We start from the raw sequence: 16684 nt of genomic DNA, 5'->3' as shown, positions 1-16684 counted from the left end.
GCAAGGCACTGAGAATAAGCTAATTACCCTGAGGCAAAGAAATAGGCATTTTATAGTGGCCTCGAAATAATAGATTCCTGGTTTGCAAATACTTCTAGCATGCAGGAGAGTGAGGGACTGATAACAACAGCTTGAGTTAAGCTTAGTGTGGGCAGGTGTTATGCAAGCTTCCCTCACACAGCTGTGTTAAAACAAGTCATTCGTGACCTGGCATAGCCCTGTTATTCTGCTCCTGGTTCTTCCAACAGCTACATAATACACTTATGTTTTGATCTGCACATCTGTGAGCATCCAGCAGCTCTGCCTCTGCATCCTTGTTCTGACGCTTAACCCTTCTGCTGCTTCAGACTGTGAATTTTAATGTAGTTGGTAACATCCTCACCCTGATCTAAAGGGACCCCTATCCTTGGGTCCACTACAAGTCCTTCATAGTTTGAATCTAGAGGGACACGTCTGAGTGCAGCCCTTCCTCAAGTGAAAAAGGGGAAGAGAGATGCATCAGGCTGTGATTTGTGAACTTTGTAAATGGGAATGAGGACATGAGCAGCCCTACGAACACCTGGCACTAAAGCTGAATTTGAATTTAGGTCTCAAGATCTGAAAGGCCAATTCTCTAATCTAATCTGTTGTCTTATCTCTACAGTCCTGCTAACTGAAGAGCTGCTGTAATCAGACTCAGTGCCACAGCTATTTTCAGTTCAGTTCCTCAGTTGGAAACATTTTCCTTCCCCCGCCACCTCCCCAGGCTTGATGCTGTCTATGAGATAACTGGCATGGAGGGGACCTGCTTTTCTCCCCAGGAGCAAACACAACCAGAGATTTTTACCCCATCAGGAGATTTTTACTCTCCATTAGGAGAGGTCTGCTAACACACCTCCTGCATCCCTCAGTCTGTCCTGGGCTCTTCGAGTCTTCCTGCTTTGAGCCCCTCCCAAACAGAGCTCTTGGTCTGGGCTTCAGTATTTACCTTCCTGCACATGAATCTTCAAGTTATAACATAAAATACATGAGGGAAGACAAAGAGATAGGTCATGGTGAATACACACTTAGACAAGGGGGGAAAAAACATCGTGTCAGAACAACTTCTGTTGCAGTTGGTTCCATCACACTCCTTTAAGACATTCAGCTTACAGGATCAGTATTGCAGGTTCCACTTGTACTAAACTTTTCCTACATGTCTTTGGACTAACCACACTCAGTTGCCTTTTCTGAGGCACTGGATGACATTTTTGACACCCCATTTAGGATGCTCCTTCCAACTATCACACTGCAGGAGTACAAGCCTTGGCTGCTATACTTGACCTGTTAGTTCACAGTGAAGCTCTTGATGAGGCATCTAAATTGGCATTAGATTAATGTGTTTAGTCAGCTGAACGCCATCTTTACTAGTTTTGATTTCCTGTAGAAAGGAAATACATACACATACTTTCAATTTCAGTATATACAGTGCCAGACGCACTGTGGCTTTGATCTTGGCTGACATTACTGTAATAAAAGTAGCTCTCACCCCCAGCAGTTGTTCCTAACTCAAAACACATGCTTCGTGTCCCTCAGCTACCGTTCCCGAACACCACAGCCTCTCTCCTGACAGTTCCTCACACCACATCAAAACAACGCTCAGGATTTCAGCTGCTATCAGTCCTGCTCACCAGTGCTTTCTTCTCAATGAAGAGGCTGCTGAGGCTACATCTGCAGTGATAACTTATTTTCAAACACTGATCATGGGCCATTCTCACTGACTTCAGCAGGAACTGCTGAATACTCCATAGTTTTTAAAACCACTTCATAAGTGTCCTTACAAAGATTTAAGAGCATGCTTTAGACATCTGCTTAAAAAATAATATAAAATATGGTCTTCCTCTATGAATACTCAGCTTGGGGGTTTATGGCATTTCTTCCAAAAATTTTCTGTGGAGATCCTGGTACCAAATGCTTTCTATGCCTCTCTAACCACGGGAAGTAAAGCAATTCATTAGAAGGTATGGCAAAGGCAGCTTTCTCACTGACTAATGTCCTCTCTTGAGAAGCAGAACCACTGTCAGTGGATTAATCTTGACAGCTTCAAGAAACACTTGCCAACAGGGCAGATAGAGATTAATTTATTTGCACAAAGGTGTCTTCCCCAGCTATATAAACAATGGATTCCCTCTAAAGCCTTACCTTCAAAGATATTTCTGTGTAACAAACGAGTACTGTAAGAGAATTCCTACATCAACACAAGTCTCTGTTCCAGCAGGAAAAACAGAGGTGTCATCCCACCAGTCAGTCTTTGCTAGGGAAATAGCTTTTATAGAAGATACACTTAATTCCCTATCAACATTAATGTCAGTCTCTATATGCTGTAGCTGGCCACACACCACTGCTCCAGCAGTTCTCAGTATAAAGCTGTTTGTGCTTCAGGATACAAGAGCCAGGGAAGGGAGGAACTGGAAGGACCTGTGAGTTGAACAACACAAGCCAAATGCTCAGCTGCAAGAGAGCAAGAGCACGTGTAGACCACCACAAAACTCTTTCAGTCAGAGAGGATCTTATAGGAAGAGGTTTTTTTCCCCAGATGTAAACTACAGTAACCTGGAAGTTTTACTAATTGCTGTAACCTCTGATGCCCGCAATGGAGCAAGAAGAAAAAAAATGAGCCTGTGGGCAAAAATTAGCACAGTTTTGGAGTTTGGTCTCCACACTGGTACCCATTCTCCCATGCAGAAGTGGCACAGAGATTTGGTGCTCATCACAGGGACCCTCTTAGAGTCAGCTAATTATCTCAGAGCTGTCACTGCTCACCAGCACTCACTCCAGAAGCTGGCTGATGGAGTCAGGCACATGCCTGAGTATAGCCTGCCTTCCCCAAATGGGGGAATTTCCCTGATTCCTGGAAGCACTCTTCCTTCTTCACCAAATTCTATCAGGCCTTCTGTTTGATGCTCTGTTGGAACAAATTACTGCTGAATTACAGGTTGTTACATTGGCCACAGCTTTGTCCTGAATACCAGCAGCTTCTTCTTCTTTTGCTCTCTGTTCAAACAAAGGAAACATCATTTTCTCCATACTGTGCTCTGATAGAAGATGCAGGCTTGAGCTAAACTGCTTTAACATCTTGTTTTGTTAGATGGGATTTACCCACCCTGGCAGTAACTTCTCAGCAGAGAAGGAAGGGGCAGAAGGTTTTCAAATAGTTGCTTGCTTTTTGTTTTATGATCAAAGCTTCCTTTGAGACAGAAAGAAAGAAAAACTGGGCAGTTGTGAAATCTATGGGACAATGAACCTAAAAGCTGCTTTTTGCTAAAGGCTGGGTTATTAAATTAGATTACTAACAAAAACCAGAAAACCAGACCTTTTGATTAACTTACATGGAGTGAACCATCCAGACATTCAGGGGAAAAAGAAAACTGTATTTCTTAACATGATTAACACGATTACTGTGAATTGCCAGAGAAGGAAAATAGTTCAAAACTACCCTGATCAAACCTGGAAATGCATTATGTGATGCAATCCAGGGTGAAAATTCTGCTCTTTCCGCTCTAGAGGGTAGAGAATGGTGTGAGAGCCCGTGCCACTGGGGGATGGGTGATCCTGAGAACATCATTTAGCCTTCCTGTGCCTTTTTTTTTTTAATTGGACAAAAGAGTCCAGAACAAGATTTCACCCCTCTCCAAATATTACCCTGCATACATATTTCAAGAATCAATGTTGTAGCTGAAGCATTTTAAAGCACAATTTAAACCCCACAGTTTTAAATTTCACTTTTTTGAAAAGACGAACTTTTTTCTTAAGTATTTCCTCCTCTTTGAGAGGGAGAAACGCAAAACAATCGAGGATAAGGACCTACTGCTTCCTTGCTTTTTCACTCACAATAAAAAAAAGCAGAAGAACATGTGAACATGAAGAGGAAGCAAAAGAACATGTGAAGAGAGTCAGGAAGAAAATCTACTCTCTGTTTTGATTTTATTTCAATAGGAAAAAGTCAAATGTTGACATCATATTTTTGTTGACATTGATGGAACGTGGGGTAAAGGTGGAAGAAGAATCACCCTAAATGATCTTTTTTTTTTGTTTCTTCAGCTGCATAGAAATTATACAATGGAAATGATGCTTGTTAATGGTGGCTTTACTTTTACCTACCTCACTGAATGTCATTGCCCTGTGTACTCTGCTACCGCAGCTACCTGCAGGGTCACTACAAAGCCTCACAAATGCTCTTATTTTTTTCTGATATATGTAGCTTTTCCTTTCTAGGATATCAGAGTTTACCTGGATCTGATCACACATTTATTTCAGTATTGTTATGGAAGCTACATGCTTCTAATGACAGTGGGTCAAATTCATGCCAGATACAACAACATTTTAGCCAGGGAAATTATGCACTGGGCAAACAGTACACAGTGGACTACTCTGTGCTGTAAGTGATTTCAGACCCCAAATACCTCATGCTCTCCCTTTGGTGGATGCCAGTTACACAATAGTGAAGTCATGTGTGAGCACTGAGAAGCCTCTGTGCTCCAAGACCTCATGTTGGGCAACCTTTTCAACTGCTGACATTTGCACATTTTGTTATTGACCTTGGATGAAACAGATTGGGGCCCAAGTCCTTACCCAGGCAAAATCCCCAGGAATTTCAGTACAATTTTTGCCTAAGGACTGTAGGAGTGATTCAGCCTAATGTGAGAACTAATGTCCTAGAAGCTTTTTCTAGGCAGCATCCTAATTATAGGCTGGAGCTCGACATCTGTAGCACAAACCCATGCTGCATTTCGCAACCTGAGCTTCTCTGCGAAGAACCACGTAACAGAAACAAAGCTGACTTATCATTTACAAAGGCCTTTTATTAGCTGTCCTCAAACTCTAGTATTTATATCAAGAACAGTGTATGAGCTGCTTCAAAAGATGACAAGGTAGGAAAATGCCACTGGGACTGTTTTTCTACCGGGCACAGCACACAGCTGGGAGCTGCTGCCACTGCTGTCCAAGCAAACCATGTGTTGGAACCTCTGCACAGCAGTACATGGATTTTTTTTCCCCTAGAAGAAGCTGGTGGCACAGTGAACACCAAAAAGCACTTCTTTTGTCCCTCTGTCTCCAGGCGAAGGAGAATAAATCTATCCCAGTTACTAAACTCCTTGTGAAGTACCTATCAGGCACCCTTGTGAAATGCCTACAAACTGTTGGCACTGCAGCTAAGCTCTTCTTGGTTACCAGATGATTATTTTCCACATCAGTGGACAATGATAAAAGTAGAAGAGATGGTGTTTTCTTTCTCTTTGGATGAAGTGTTGACAGACAATAAATCATTTTACAGCACCAGCATTGATTTCCTTGTATTTAAACATGGAAAGCAAAATGCAACCAGGTTCTATGATGCATTTCTCAAGCCACCAACTGGCACTGGAGGAATTAAATTGATAAAGATTTCATTTTCCAGCCTGTGCCTCTTAGAGCTTTTGTTTAGATGATCTTAAATTCCATGCAAGCCCCCTGTGGTTTTTTTTTTGTTTTAATTGCTTTTTGACAATTTATGTACCTGCCTGTCGAGGGGTGGTTGTCCATGTCCTTCCATGTGTATGTGAAATACACTTGGACAGATTCTGTGGCTGACACTAGAATAATACAGGATGAACTAACTTGCTGTCAACAGACAAGTTAAAGTATGCTCTTCTAAACAGAAATTAACTCAGAACAGCATCCTTTTGCTCACACAGTAAGAAGACAGGAGTTTCCAGGCAGTGAGGGTCAAGACTGGATGTAAAATAGATATCTTGGAAATATCCACTCTCTCATTTTCCCCTCTGCATCTTCCATGTTAATTCCCCAGCTGTGCACTTGCCTGTTAGATTTCACTGCAGAAGATGGACCAAGAGTTTTTTAGGCCACCCTGAAATTTTAGCCTGCAATGAAGTCTTTGAAAATCCTTCCTACCTTAGACATTATCCCACAGCACCATGATATTTTATTTCAGGCTGAAAGTAATAAGCCACTTGCTTGTCTGTACACTAAGCACATGGTTTGGAGGCCACTGAGCAGGCTGACTTATAGAATTACAAAATGTACAAATTGAACAAATGTACGAGTTGAAGTTGCTGTTCTTTTATCTTGGTATCATGATTAGATCTGCACACAAAGCTCTCTCCATCCAACAGCTGCACATCCCTATCTGTCCCAAAGGGCTGCACAGGATGTAGTGACAGCTTTCATTCAAGGCAGTGGCGGGTATTTTGTACATAACCTCACTGAAATCAACGCAGTCTCCTTGAAGTACATAAATTGACTGTGAAAAAGGCAGTCAAGTCAATAGGGATTGGATAGATAAATGCCTGGACTTTTAGAGGCAGGTGGTCATGCTTTTATCCCTGTTACATAATAGCGTCAAACTACTGTAGGAGCTCTTGGAAATAAAACCCTGTTTGGGTTGAAATTACTGAGCCTTCTGCTCCTAGAGTTCTAAAACTCTTCCCTTCTCCTTTTTAAACTACCATCTCTCCTGTTCTTGTTTATGGCCTGATGGTGCAGAAGCACAAAGTATTTCCACGAAAGACACAGATTTTCCAAAAGCTCTAATGGTCCAAGAGGTACCAATTTCTTCTAAAATTTTGCTTTTGCTCCTGAAAACTTCTTCCTTGTCTCAAAAGCATTTTTTTTTTCTAGGGAACAGTCTCATAAACCTGTGATTAAATGCAGTCTACTTCTTAGTTATGGTGGTGTTCACAAGTGACGGCAGTCTAAAGAGAGAGACAAAACCTGTAGTGCACCAAAAAGTTAGGTTGTCATTGATTCCTTAGAGGCAGTGAACTCAGATGTTAATGAAAATTTCCAAAGGTCACTAAGGCACTGCAGAAATGCTCTGAAGGTGAAGATTGAAGACTATTTCTTTTTAAACTGCCTAATTTTTTATATATATTTTGGAACCTGTCTGTATATCTGCACTTTTTGTCTTCAATTGTGCACTATTCCTACTTAAACTGAGGCACAAATCTGCATATGCAGACACATACCTTTCATTATTTAACGTACCATCTGAAATATGATATGATTTTGATAGGGAACACGTTGATTTGTACTGGTTTTTTATCTGCTGTGTTACACGAAAACGTCATTATCTATAGCTATCAGTTCCATTATAATAGGGCCTTGCAGAATGATTAGACTTTAAATTTTAGTAGGGTAGGCTACTTGCAAATCAGTTCTTGATTTTACAGTCCTATGTTGGATATGAGTTAACCAGAAGAATTAATTGTCTTGAATCATGGAATGCCTTTAAAAAGCAGTGGGCTTTTTTACTTTTAGGGACTCTGTTGACAGTAGTGAGGTCACGCTCTCACTGCACATGGTAGCACCAAATAGAACTGAAATAGAAGGAAACAGAGGGAGGAAAAAATCTGAGCACTCAGAAACATCAAATTACTTCGCTCTGCCCATTCACAGATTATTTGTGACCCCACTGCACTCCGTGGGAGTTTTGCCAATTAATTTCAATAGGACGAGAATCTGGGTTGGATTGAGGTTTCCTGCTTCTGCCCACAGCTACAGATGCATTCCAGACCACTCTCAGGAACGGAAAATAAACGGGCAAATTCCCAGTAACTGTGGCAACAGGAGGGACGGTTTTCTTTGCTATCATGTAATTTTGAATTCAGTAGCTGTTCTGTGACGTGACGTGTTTCTCCCCTCTGTCAAATTAATGCTTTCTTCCCATGTGGAAGGCACGTCAGGGAAAGAGCACAGAACAAAACCATCAACACAAACAGCCCCCAGAATCCTTTCACATTTCCCACCTCACATCTGTCACAACGGCAAAACCATGTTTGTAAACAACGTGGAAAAACTGCTTTAAACTTGGTACTTCCTCAAAACACAGGGAATTAGCTCAGCCTGCTCTGTGAACATCTCTCAATCTATGTGAGAGATGACTGGTGATGAACTCCCTCAGCAGAATGCCGAGACCTCTGCTATGGAGAGAACAGCTAAAGGCTGCACAGCTTGTCCAGCTCTGGCTCCGTTCATCTTTCTTTTTCACCGTTTCCTTCACTATGGTCTTGTATCCTTGGACTTGATAACTTCATTAAGGGCTGAAAACACCCAGTGACACTTTGGGCAAGGTTTGACAGCCTCAGGAAAGCAGCAGCATATACAGATCATGACTGATGATGCCCTAAGGACTGTCACAGGCAGTTAAACCGAAAGGGGTTGCAAGCGAGTTTCTCTTCCCTTCCACTTTGTGTCCTTTGTTTTACAGGAAGCAGTTCCCATGCTGACAAGAGGGCAGCACTCTCTACAAAGTTAAAAGACAGCAAAACCTGTCTCTGTAGCTGCCAAGGACAGAGAAGAGACTGGAAACATATGTTCTCTGTGTTTGGGATGATTCTGTTTAGGTAGACTACCTGGGTCAGAGCCCAGATGGTGTAAACTGCTGAGTCTCAGAACTTACATTAGCTGAGTCTCTAGATTAATAAGTATATTTTATTTGAACTTCTGAACTATTCTGATACTCTTTATTAAAAAAAACCCCAAACCTCCAAACAACCTCCAAGGGAAAACCAAAGAAGCAAAAACTGACGTGACTTCTTTAAAATATCTCTGTGAATCACTGTCAGAGGTCAGGCAGAAGCATGTGTCCCCTGAGCATCAGTACAACACAACTGAGGCAAAGGCCACACCTGAAGTTTACTGAGCTAACACAGCAGCTTAAGGAGGTCTGGACTGCCCTGTGCAGTTCAGAGAATTGTCATCTGAAGCTCTCAGGGCTGATACCTTAAAAGTCAACATTAATTAGTCACTGAGCAAAGTGTGCTGGAAAGGACAGTTGCACTCAGCTGTGGAGTTCAAGATGCTGTACTAGAAATGAAGTGATGAGCTTTGAAGAGCACTTGAACAAAAGACACTGAAGGTGCATTTGAGGCAACTGAGCCAAATACAAGAAAACAAGGAAGACACTGGGGTCTTGGTGATGTAAGCTGGGTCTGGTAGTAGGTGGGATTCAAATGTCTTGAGAACACTCAAGCCAAAAGGATTCCTTTGGAATCCTTCCTTTGGAGTTTATTTTGTAGATGGCTTTTGGGAGAGAATGAATACCATCTTTCTCCTTCAATTTGACCCTGCTGGTGATTGACTGCTGGCATGAATGCCAAAGCATTCAATGCAGGAGATAACACACCAAAAATAAACTTCACCCTAAACAAACTGCCCTGCCCTGTCACTTATCACAGTACCTTTTCTGTGGTGTAATCTTAAGCTGAAACCATTGAGGAAAGGGTCTGTACTTCTCAGTTTTTTCTGACTCAGATGTGAGAGGACTAATTTTGATAAACCATGTCTTACAAAACTCACCTTATCAAATTGAACAGGAAGAACTGAAAGCAAGCTGGAGATACGTTACCTTTCAGTTCTTGATATCACCACCCATAAAAGGAGCTTGCTAGCTCAAACATGGATTGACCACACTCAACAGCACATGCAATGAATCCTCATCTGATTTATTCATGTATCGTATGCCACAGAGCAGGAAATTTTGGCCGTGATTTATAAATTCATTTCTGAATGGCTACTGAGGGCAATTTGTGAAAGTAAACTATATGACCTATGAAAACACCAGCATAAAAATCAAAATAACCTGATTTGGGAAAAGTCTGAGCGAGTCACCACAGTCACTCCTTCAAGTCCAGATACCTAAATATCATGGGTAAAACCTGATATTAAGGACCCAACTTTTTTCCTTTATTTTTTTCTAAAAGAACTTCATTTTTTTGGTAGCAATAGTGCTTATGAATATCTTAAACATCATGAACATCTGTTAAAAATCTTGCTGAAGAAAGAAAGGCACAAGTTTCCCATGTCCAATCTTCCTACTACAGGAATATATGTTTCTGATGGGATCATGCCATAGGTTTTGATCTTTTGGCAAGAAGGGTGACATCTAGGGACACATTTCATGTCTTCCAAAATCAAATGAAGAAAAAGCTCATTCCTATGGTGAAAGCCAAGAGTAGAGCCAGTGTCCATTGACTGTGTAAAGGTTCCAAGTCTGACATTTCCCAACTGCAGAAACAGCAATGATAACTGCTAAGTGTTTCTAAAGTGTTACACAGCCTGTGTTGGGAAAAGAGAAGGTGGAAGAAGATTCAAGAAAGGTAATGAAATGTTGGGAAGCACTGCTTTCTTCAAGCCCCTCCTTCTTCAGGATTTCTGATAAGAGATCATTGGTGAATTTCCGCTTTGTACAAACATCTTGTCAACTCCAAAAAAGAAGAGCAAGAAATAACACCCTTAGAAGAAATGTCTGAGAGCTTAATCCAGCCTGGCAAAAGCAAACACAAATCCACTGATTTCAGTGGAGTTACAGATAGCCCACTTAATGTACAACGGAGCTGATTTGGCCCTCCTCCCATACTGTAGCACTGCTTTCCCTAAGAAACCTTTGCTTTCAAAGGAACCAACCATGGGCAAAGAGCCTGCAACACTGAACTACAATTGAATAAATGAATAACAGACACACTTGTATCTTAAAACTCTTTTCAGTAGTGGACTTTAACAGCAAGTATTGACCTTTTATCTATTTAATATCAGGATCTTATGCCAGTATCACAGACAAAACACTGAGGATATGCAGAATATCAATTACTGTACATGTATTTCTGCTTCCCATGGCTTCCTACAAGCATTAAATTGGAATCATGTATAAGCATAGTGCATGTCTCAGGAAGAACTTGTTCTTCCTTATAAGCCACCTCAGCACTACAGCAGATGGGCACAGGCTTTTTGCTAAAAGCACAGAGGGAGACGGAGAAGGAGAAAGAAAAAGAAAGTGAGAGGAGAAAGTTGCTTACTGTTTCGAGGCTTCTCCTCATCCATGCCTTCATCTTCATTTTCTGGATCAATATCTTCTGCTTGAGTTATCCAGTCTAAGTATCCCTTCAAATCCTCCTCCAGCTGTTGCTTTTCCCGTAGCTTCTGGAAATCGCCTCGAGCCTTAGCCTTTTCTCTTTCTTTGGAAAACTCCCTAGCAAGAGGGAGGGAGGGACAGGACATGGGTGGAAAGAAGGAAGAGATGGAAAAACAATGGGTTAGATTGATTTCCACTAGAAAGTCTCCTCAGTCTGTGTAGCACACCCAGCTGTCTCTATTTTTTGCAAGACAAATGTGTACGGAGCACCCTTGCTGCACACACACATGTAAAACAGCTGGAGTGTCCACATTTCTATCAATACTTAGGAAACGATTAATACCTTTTTTTTAAACTTTAATTCTCAACATTTGATTGACAATTCAAATAGAACACACATGGAACATTTATGTACAATTTTATGTACAATACCAGACATTTTCTAACATTCTGTAACACTTGGTGTTCTCCAACGGTTAGCTCCAAATGTCTACATGAATAATGATTAACGATGAACTGTTTGACAATAATCTGGCATCTGGAGAGTGAGATGGTGGCTCTTTTAGCCAGATTTCAATCTGTGTTTAAGATTATATATGTAATCACAACCAAACTGGGCTAGTTTAAGTGTAATTAATGGTACTCACAACTCTGTACACATTCAATTATGGACCATTTCAGCCACAGTACTGGAAAATACGGTTAAAAACTCAGACCTCAAAGTTTTACTGAAGACTTTTCAGCATTCAAGGCTCTTATCTGACATGAAATCTGTTTTTAAAATCTCTCATTGGGTGGACAAATACGATAAATTATGGGTAGATAAAGGAATAGATTCTGCTAGAAATGTCACAGACATCTGATGACAGTTTTATGAAAGAGCATGGTTAGGAATATAGACGTAAAACAGGGCATAAGAACAAGAATTTCCTGTTGCTTAGTTATGATCCTGGGTGCTTGGCTTTGCCTTCTTTTTGGCTGCAGTGTTGTTTCTTCTCCTCTTTCAGAGACACTTATACAGCAATAATTTTTTTCAAGAAATGCTGACCTCCCTTATTTAGAGACTCATGTGGTTCTAAACCAGGTTTTAACACTTGTATTTTAAAAAGTAAGCTTAATGATTGTGAAAATTGCTGGACCAAGAGTACTTAAGCATTAAATCTTATATCTGCTGAAGCAGATCACCACACAAGACACACAGAGCAGATAATACAGGCCACTCCTTCTAGAAAAGAGAGGTAAAGCCATTCTCCCCAGTGCATTACCCATTACTGCTGCTGAAGACTGTCAGCAATGAATGGATCTTAAAAAATGCTGCTCCACTTAATATCTGTCTTAGGTTTGCTCCTGCAAAAATAAATAGGAGACCTACCAATGATTTTGGTGGCCTAATATTAGGATAATGAAAATCCTAGCCAAAATGTTAATTTTGTGAGTGCCATGTTGCTGCTACCCAAGTAACTGAGATGGAGGTGGGCTTCTAACAGTGATGATGAGGTACTTCCCTCCTGTCTGGTCCAAAATCCACTGAAAGACTTCCATGGACTTCACAGGTTTTGGATCAGGTTTTCAGTATTATGAGCTGTGCATGAAACCAGCACTGCAGCAGGATCAAAGCAGGATGATCCCTTAATTTCTAGCCAAAATATGTGACAAAGTATGCCAGTGTGATCTGCACCCCTGTCACGTTGCTGAGGGTTCAGCCTCTCCCATGGGAGTTTGATAATGAAGGTGGAAGTGAGGAAGTGAACCACTGGCTTCTCTGGCCTGAAGTTAGCTTACAGTTATCTCTGGGCCCAAACTCAGCTTCAAGGCATGAAAAAATGAAAAACGAAATTTTCTTATCCTGGGAGTGATATTTTACTATTTACAATGTAAAAGAAACAAACAACCCCAACAATAATAATAAAAGCCTTACAAAGAATGTTAGGAAAAAATCCATCAATGGTAGTTACATTTTCTGCTTCAGTAACACCTTCCCCTGGGTCTGCTACAGTGCTGTATCCAAATTAATGAATTAACTCTCAAAAAAATAATTGCTGAATGAATCTATGTATTATTAAGCCTGTTGAAATTCCAATATTTCAATTTTTGGCTTGTAAAGTGTTATTTTAGAACCTAAAACAAATGGGTCCAATTTTGAAATGGGCTGAACCTAGAGTTTTCTAGCCCAATGGAAAATACTGTGATTGCTTCGTGTAAATGACCTGCAACTCCATGTCTCTCTCCTTCGTACATCACACATACTCCACATCTCAGATGACTCTCCAAAGAAGACAACTCATTTAAATTGTCTCAATTTCTATGCTCTACTAACATTAAACCATTGAGAACAGGTGGCTCAGGAAATTGCTACTGCAATTCAAACCACCTCCCATGTGGCATGGTAGCCTGTACTCAGGCAAATGTAGTTCACAATCAAGAATTACTATCAGTGGTCGTTTTCCATCCCATGGGAAAGGAGCTGGTGGCCTCAGCCCAGGGAGTATTGCAGGTGCACACATTCCTGCTGCCTCCAGCACAGCTGGCAATAAATGGTCACTATTTGCAGCTCCAGCAGGCCAAGGACCAAATAAGCTTTTGATGGAACTACCATCTTGAGTCTGGAGGTAGTCTTCTCAAAAAAGACTGCACTGTCATGGCAGGACAAGGTCAGCAAAGGCTTGCAGAACTAGTAAGCAATCTGTCTCTTTTCAGTGAACCCAAAAGCATCAGTATAAGGGTGGGTGAATCTCATTGTTTTCACCAGAGTTCAGTTTGTTCCACTCTGCTTTACTTCTCCCAGAAAACTGTAGAAATGCCTGCCAATGGGAATACCAAGAAGCAGAGTATTCTGGAGAGATGTTCTCTCTGTGTGAGGTTAGAGTGGGTCAAGATCATAAACACCCAGCTCTGCATCATGTGCTGTTTCAGAAGAAAATTTCTCTTTCCCTTTCTGATGATGGAATTTAGGTTATTCTTGTTGATATGATTTCTCACATTTAGAGGCGAGATGGAAAGTGAGCAAAACAGCAGAATTCTAACAGTTCAAAACTCTTGCTTACTACTCAAAGTGGAGCACGAGGATGCAAATCTCATCCACCCTGAGAAGTACACCAAGGAACGGGAAGGGTTGGAAGAGGGGACAGAAGACTAGGGAAAAATAGCTGAAAGGTCACAGAAACTGCTCAAGGAGGAGCTACAACCAGAGCCAGCCTCCTGTTCACTCTGACCTATCCCTTGGCAGTAAAAGCATCAAAAGCAGCCGACTGTGTTTTGCAGGATCCTCTCAAAGCAGAAGCATCGTCTGTTCTCTTGCCCTCCATTTGCCTTAGGAAACTGCTTGTCTGGCCTGGGATTTGGATCAAAATATAAAGGAGATGTGACTCTCTGTACTTAGGTGTGCCTGTCTGAAGGTTGAACCTGCACTGCCATTTTTTTTTCCCTCACTAATTAACTGAAACAGATAACGCAGATATGAACATCTCTGATCTCAAGTGACTTCTAATCACTGCTCAGAGCAATGATGTGGAATTGTTTTGCCTGGGCTTGGGGAGGTCTGCTGTGTGATCTGCTGACTGGATATTCCTTTGGAGTACATGAATTTTGTACTGTGCTCAGCCAAGTCAGGAAGAGATTACAGCTCTACATATAAACACTCTGACATGTTATTTAGCCCAGTATGTGACTGGTAAATTCACCAGGAGCATGAATGGATGGCATACCTGAGGAAAAACAAATTACAAAAGAGCTCTTTCAGCGGAGCAGAATTCAGCATTTCATTTTGCAGGTGCAATCAAGGTGTCTTTGTGAGTACAATTAATTACACTTATGTATTCAGAAGTGATTAAAACCCCCCAAGCTAATCTGTCTTTTGCGAAGTCTACCTACACAACATGCCTGCTGAAGCTCCTGAAATAGATAAATGGGAAAAAAAATCAGAGATGCCCAGAACGGATATTCAAAGATAACCAGGAATGCTGCTTTCTATCTAGAACAGACAGGTGGATCATCTGCATACATCAGACTAATAGCAATAGCAAGCCTCCAAGAGAAAAAGCTGAATCTGCAAAGTGAAGACACTTTGTAACTCAGCAGAATTTAGAACTGCTTTAGAAAGTTGATTGTTTAAGAACTGCTTATTTAGACCAAAGAAAATTTGAAATATTTGTCCTATAATTTCTGTGTTTTTTCATGGATGCAAATTCTTAAGTTTTTTTTTTACTTTTCTCCAGTTGGGGAAATTTTTGCAGAAACAGTGCAGCTGTCATAACACTGTGAAGACAGCCAGAAGGGGTGACTCACAGCTTAAACAAGGTGAACTTCATCTTTGATTTCAGTTTCCTCTACAGACTGCTTCCATCTCCTACCACTAACTCTGGTGGTTTAGCTGCAGAATGGCAGGAGGTGGAAGATTTAGGCCCCAAAACACTTTCTTGAGTTGAAAAGGAAAGAGAGAGGAAATTCAATTGCTAATTATGCACGGGTACAAATCCAAGTGCAGGTAAATTGAATCAGCAGTGCTTCAATACTGTGCACTCCTCGTGGCTGGGCTCACAGGCACTTTTGATCCAGTCAGATATCATATAACCTTTAACAGCAGTTCTGTATGGTCCTTGAGTGCACCTCTGATAGAACAGATCCCTTTCCCTGTCAGCTGGTCATCATCCCCCACTAGTGCTGACATCCTTACCTGCTGGGCAGAGTATCCACCTGGAGGAAGGACGAGTGTGTGTTTCAAAATGGTACCAGAGCATCACTCTCCAGATATGCAAACACAGACTATTGCCTAACACTTCATTAGCGGGGATTTTTTCCACGCTCCCGTTACTGCATGGAAACCCTTCTCCTTTCAGCAGCTGTTGCAGTAGCTTGTCTCCTTCAATGGAGTAATGAAGATAGAAATATTACCTCCTGCAGACCTTCTATTACTTGTCTCTTTGCCAGATGGCCAAAGGTGGACCTTTTTTCCCAGTCCCACTACTGCCCCTCCTATCTTGTAGGCCCAAGTACCGAGGACATAATTTCTATGAGGCATCAAGTCCTCTCTCCTGCTCAGAGATCATTTTCCCTCTCTTTTGATCCAAAGTCAAGGGACTTCAGGGCTCCATACCCAGGCAACAGGTACAAGCCCTAATCAAACTCATTTAGAGCTCATCAAAGGAGGCAGGATATTAGGAACAAAAAGAGGACACATAGAAGTCCTCATACCATATTTAGCTGTGTACATAGAATGGCTGTAGGCCTCCAGTCATGCCCAAATATGGAACTAGAAGCCTAATCCTAGAAGATTTTATTTTTTTAATCTTGCAAGGAATGTTTGCTGGCTTGATTCCTTTAATTATGTGGCTCCCCAGGGGCAGTAAAGTTTTTAACTGCTGGGGACAATATCCATTGTTTTTAATCAAAGCTACTAAAACGATGCTTTGCAGAGAGGGTTATACTGCAGAACTGACATACAGCTAAATGTCTGCATGTCTTAAGAATGCTTAAACACTAAAAGGACTTCTCCTGCTTCTCTGTTCATCCTTGGAAAAGGTCAGAAGGAAATGATCTTTTCTTCTTGCATCATGCCAGGCTTGTAATCTGCACAATAGAGAAGATGGGCTTACTGAAGAAGAAACGTGCCCAAGACTCTCTCCAGGGAAAATAGTCTCCTGGTAGGCTGAGCTTTAGTTATACTAAACAATGTGAAAATTTCTCCTGTGAGAAGACATAATTTGGCAGGAATCTCATCCTACAGATGTGAAGGGATTTGTCTCATGCTCTCATTCTTCCTTCAGTCCTACTGACTTACAGAAATTCTACTATAATCCCCTTCTATGGCACACGGATTGC

The 16684-nt window shown here is 41.3% G+C and overlaps 1 protein-coding gene across 22 annotated transcripts in view; it reads right to left on the bottom strand.

The window, feature by feature from the left end:
* CACNA1C (calcium voltage-gated channel subunit alpha1 C) overlaps positions 1-16684 on the bottom strand; it is a 464262-nt gene that overhangs the window by 129472 nt on the left and 318106 nt on the right. For all 22 annotated transcript variants that reach the window (XM_042050204.1, XM_042050205.1, XM_042050210.1 and 19 more), the window contains exon 9: positions 10812-10984. In XM_042050204.1, the coding sequence (XP_041906138.1) occupies positions 10812-10984 (173 nt within the window). The remainder of the gene's footprint in view (positions 1-10811; positions 10985-16684) is intronic.

The sequence above is a fragment of the Corvus kubaryi genome, unplaced genomic scaffold (assembly GCF_017639235.1).
Source record: "Corvus kubaryi isolate FWS band 111438036 unplaced genomic scaffold, C.kubaryi_AGA036_p1.0 72, whole genome shotgun sequence".
NCBI classification, from domain to species: Eukaryota; Metazoa; Chordata; class Aves; order Passeriformes; family Corvidae; genus Corvus; species Corvus kubaryi.
The sequence above is the reverse complement of the archived record's forward strand: the minus strand, read 5'-3'. Positions and strand labels throughout refer to the sequence as shown.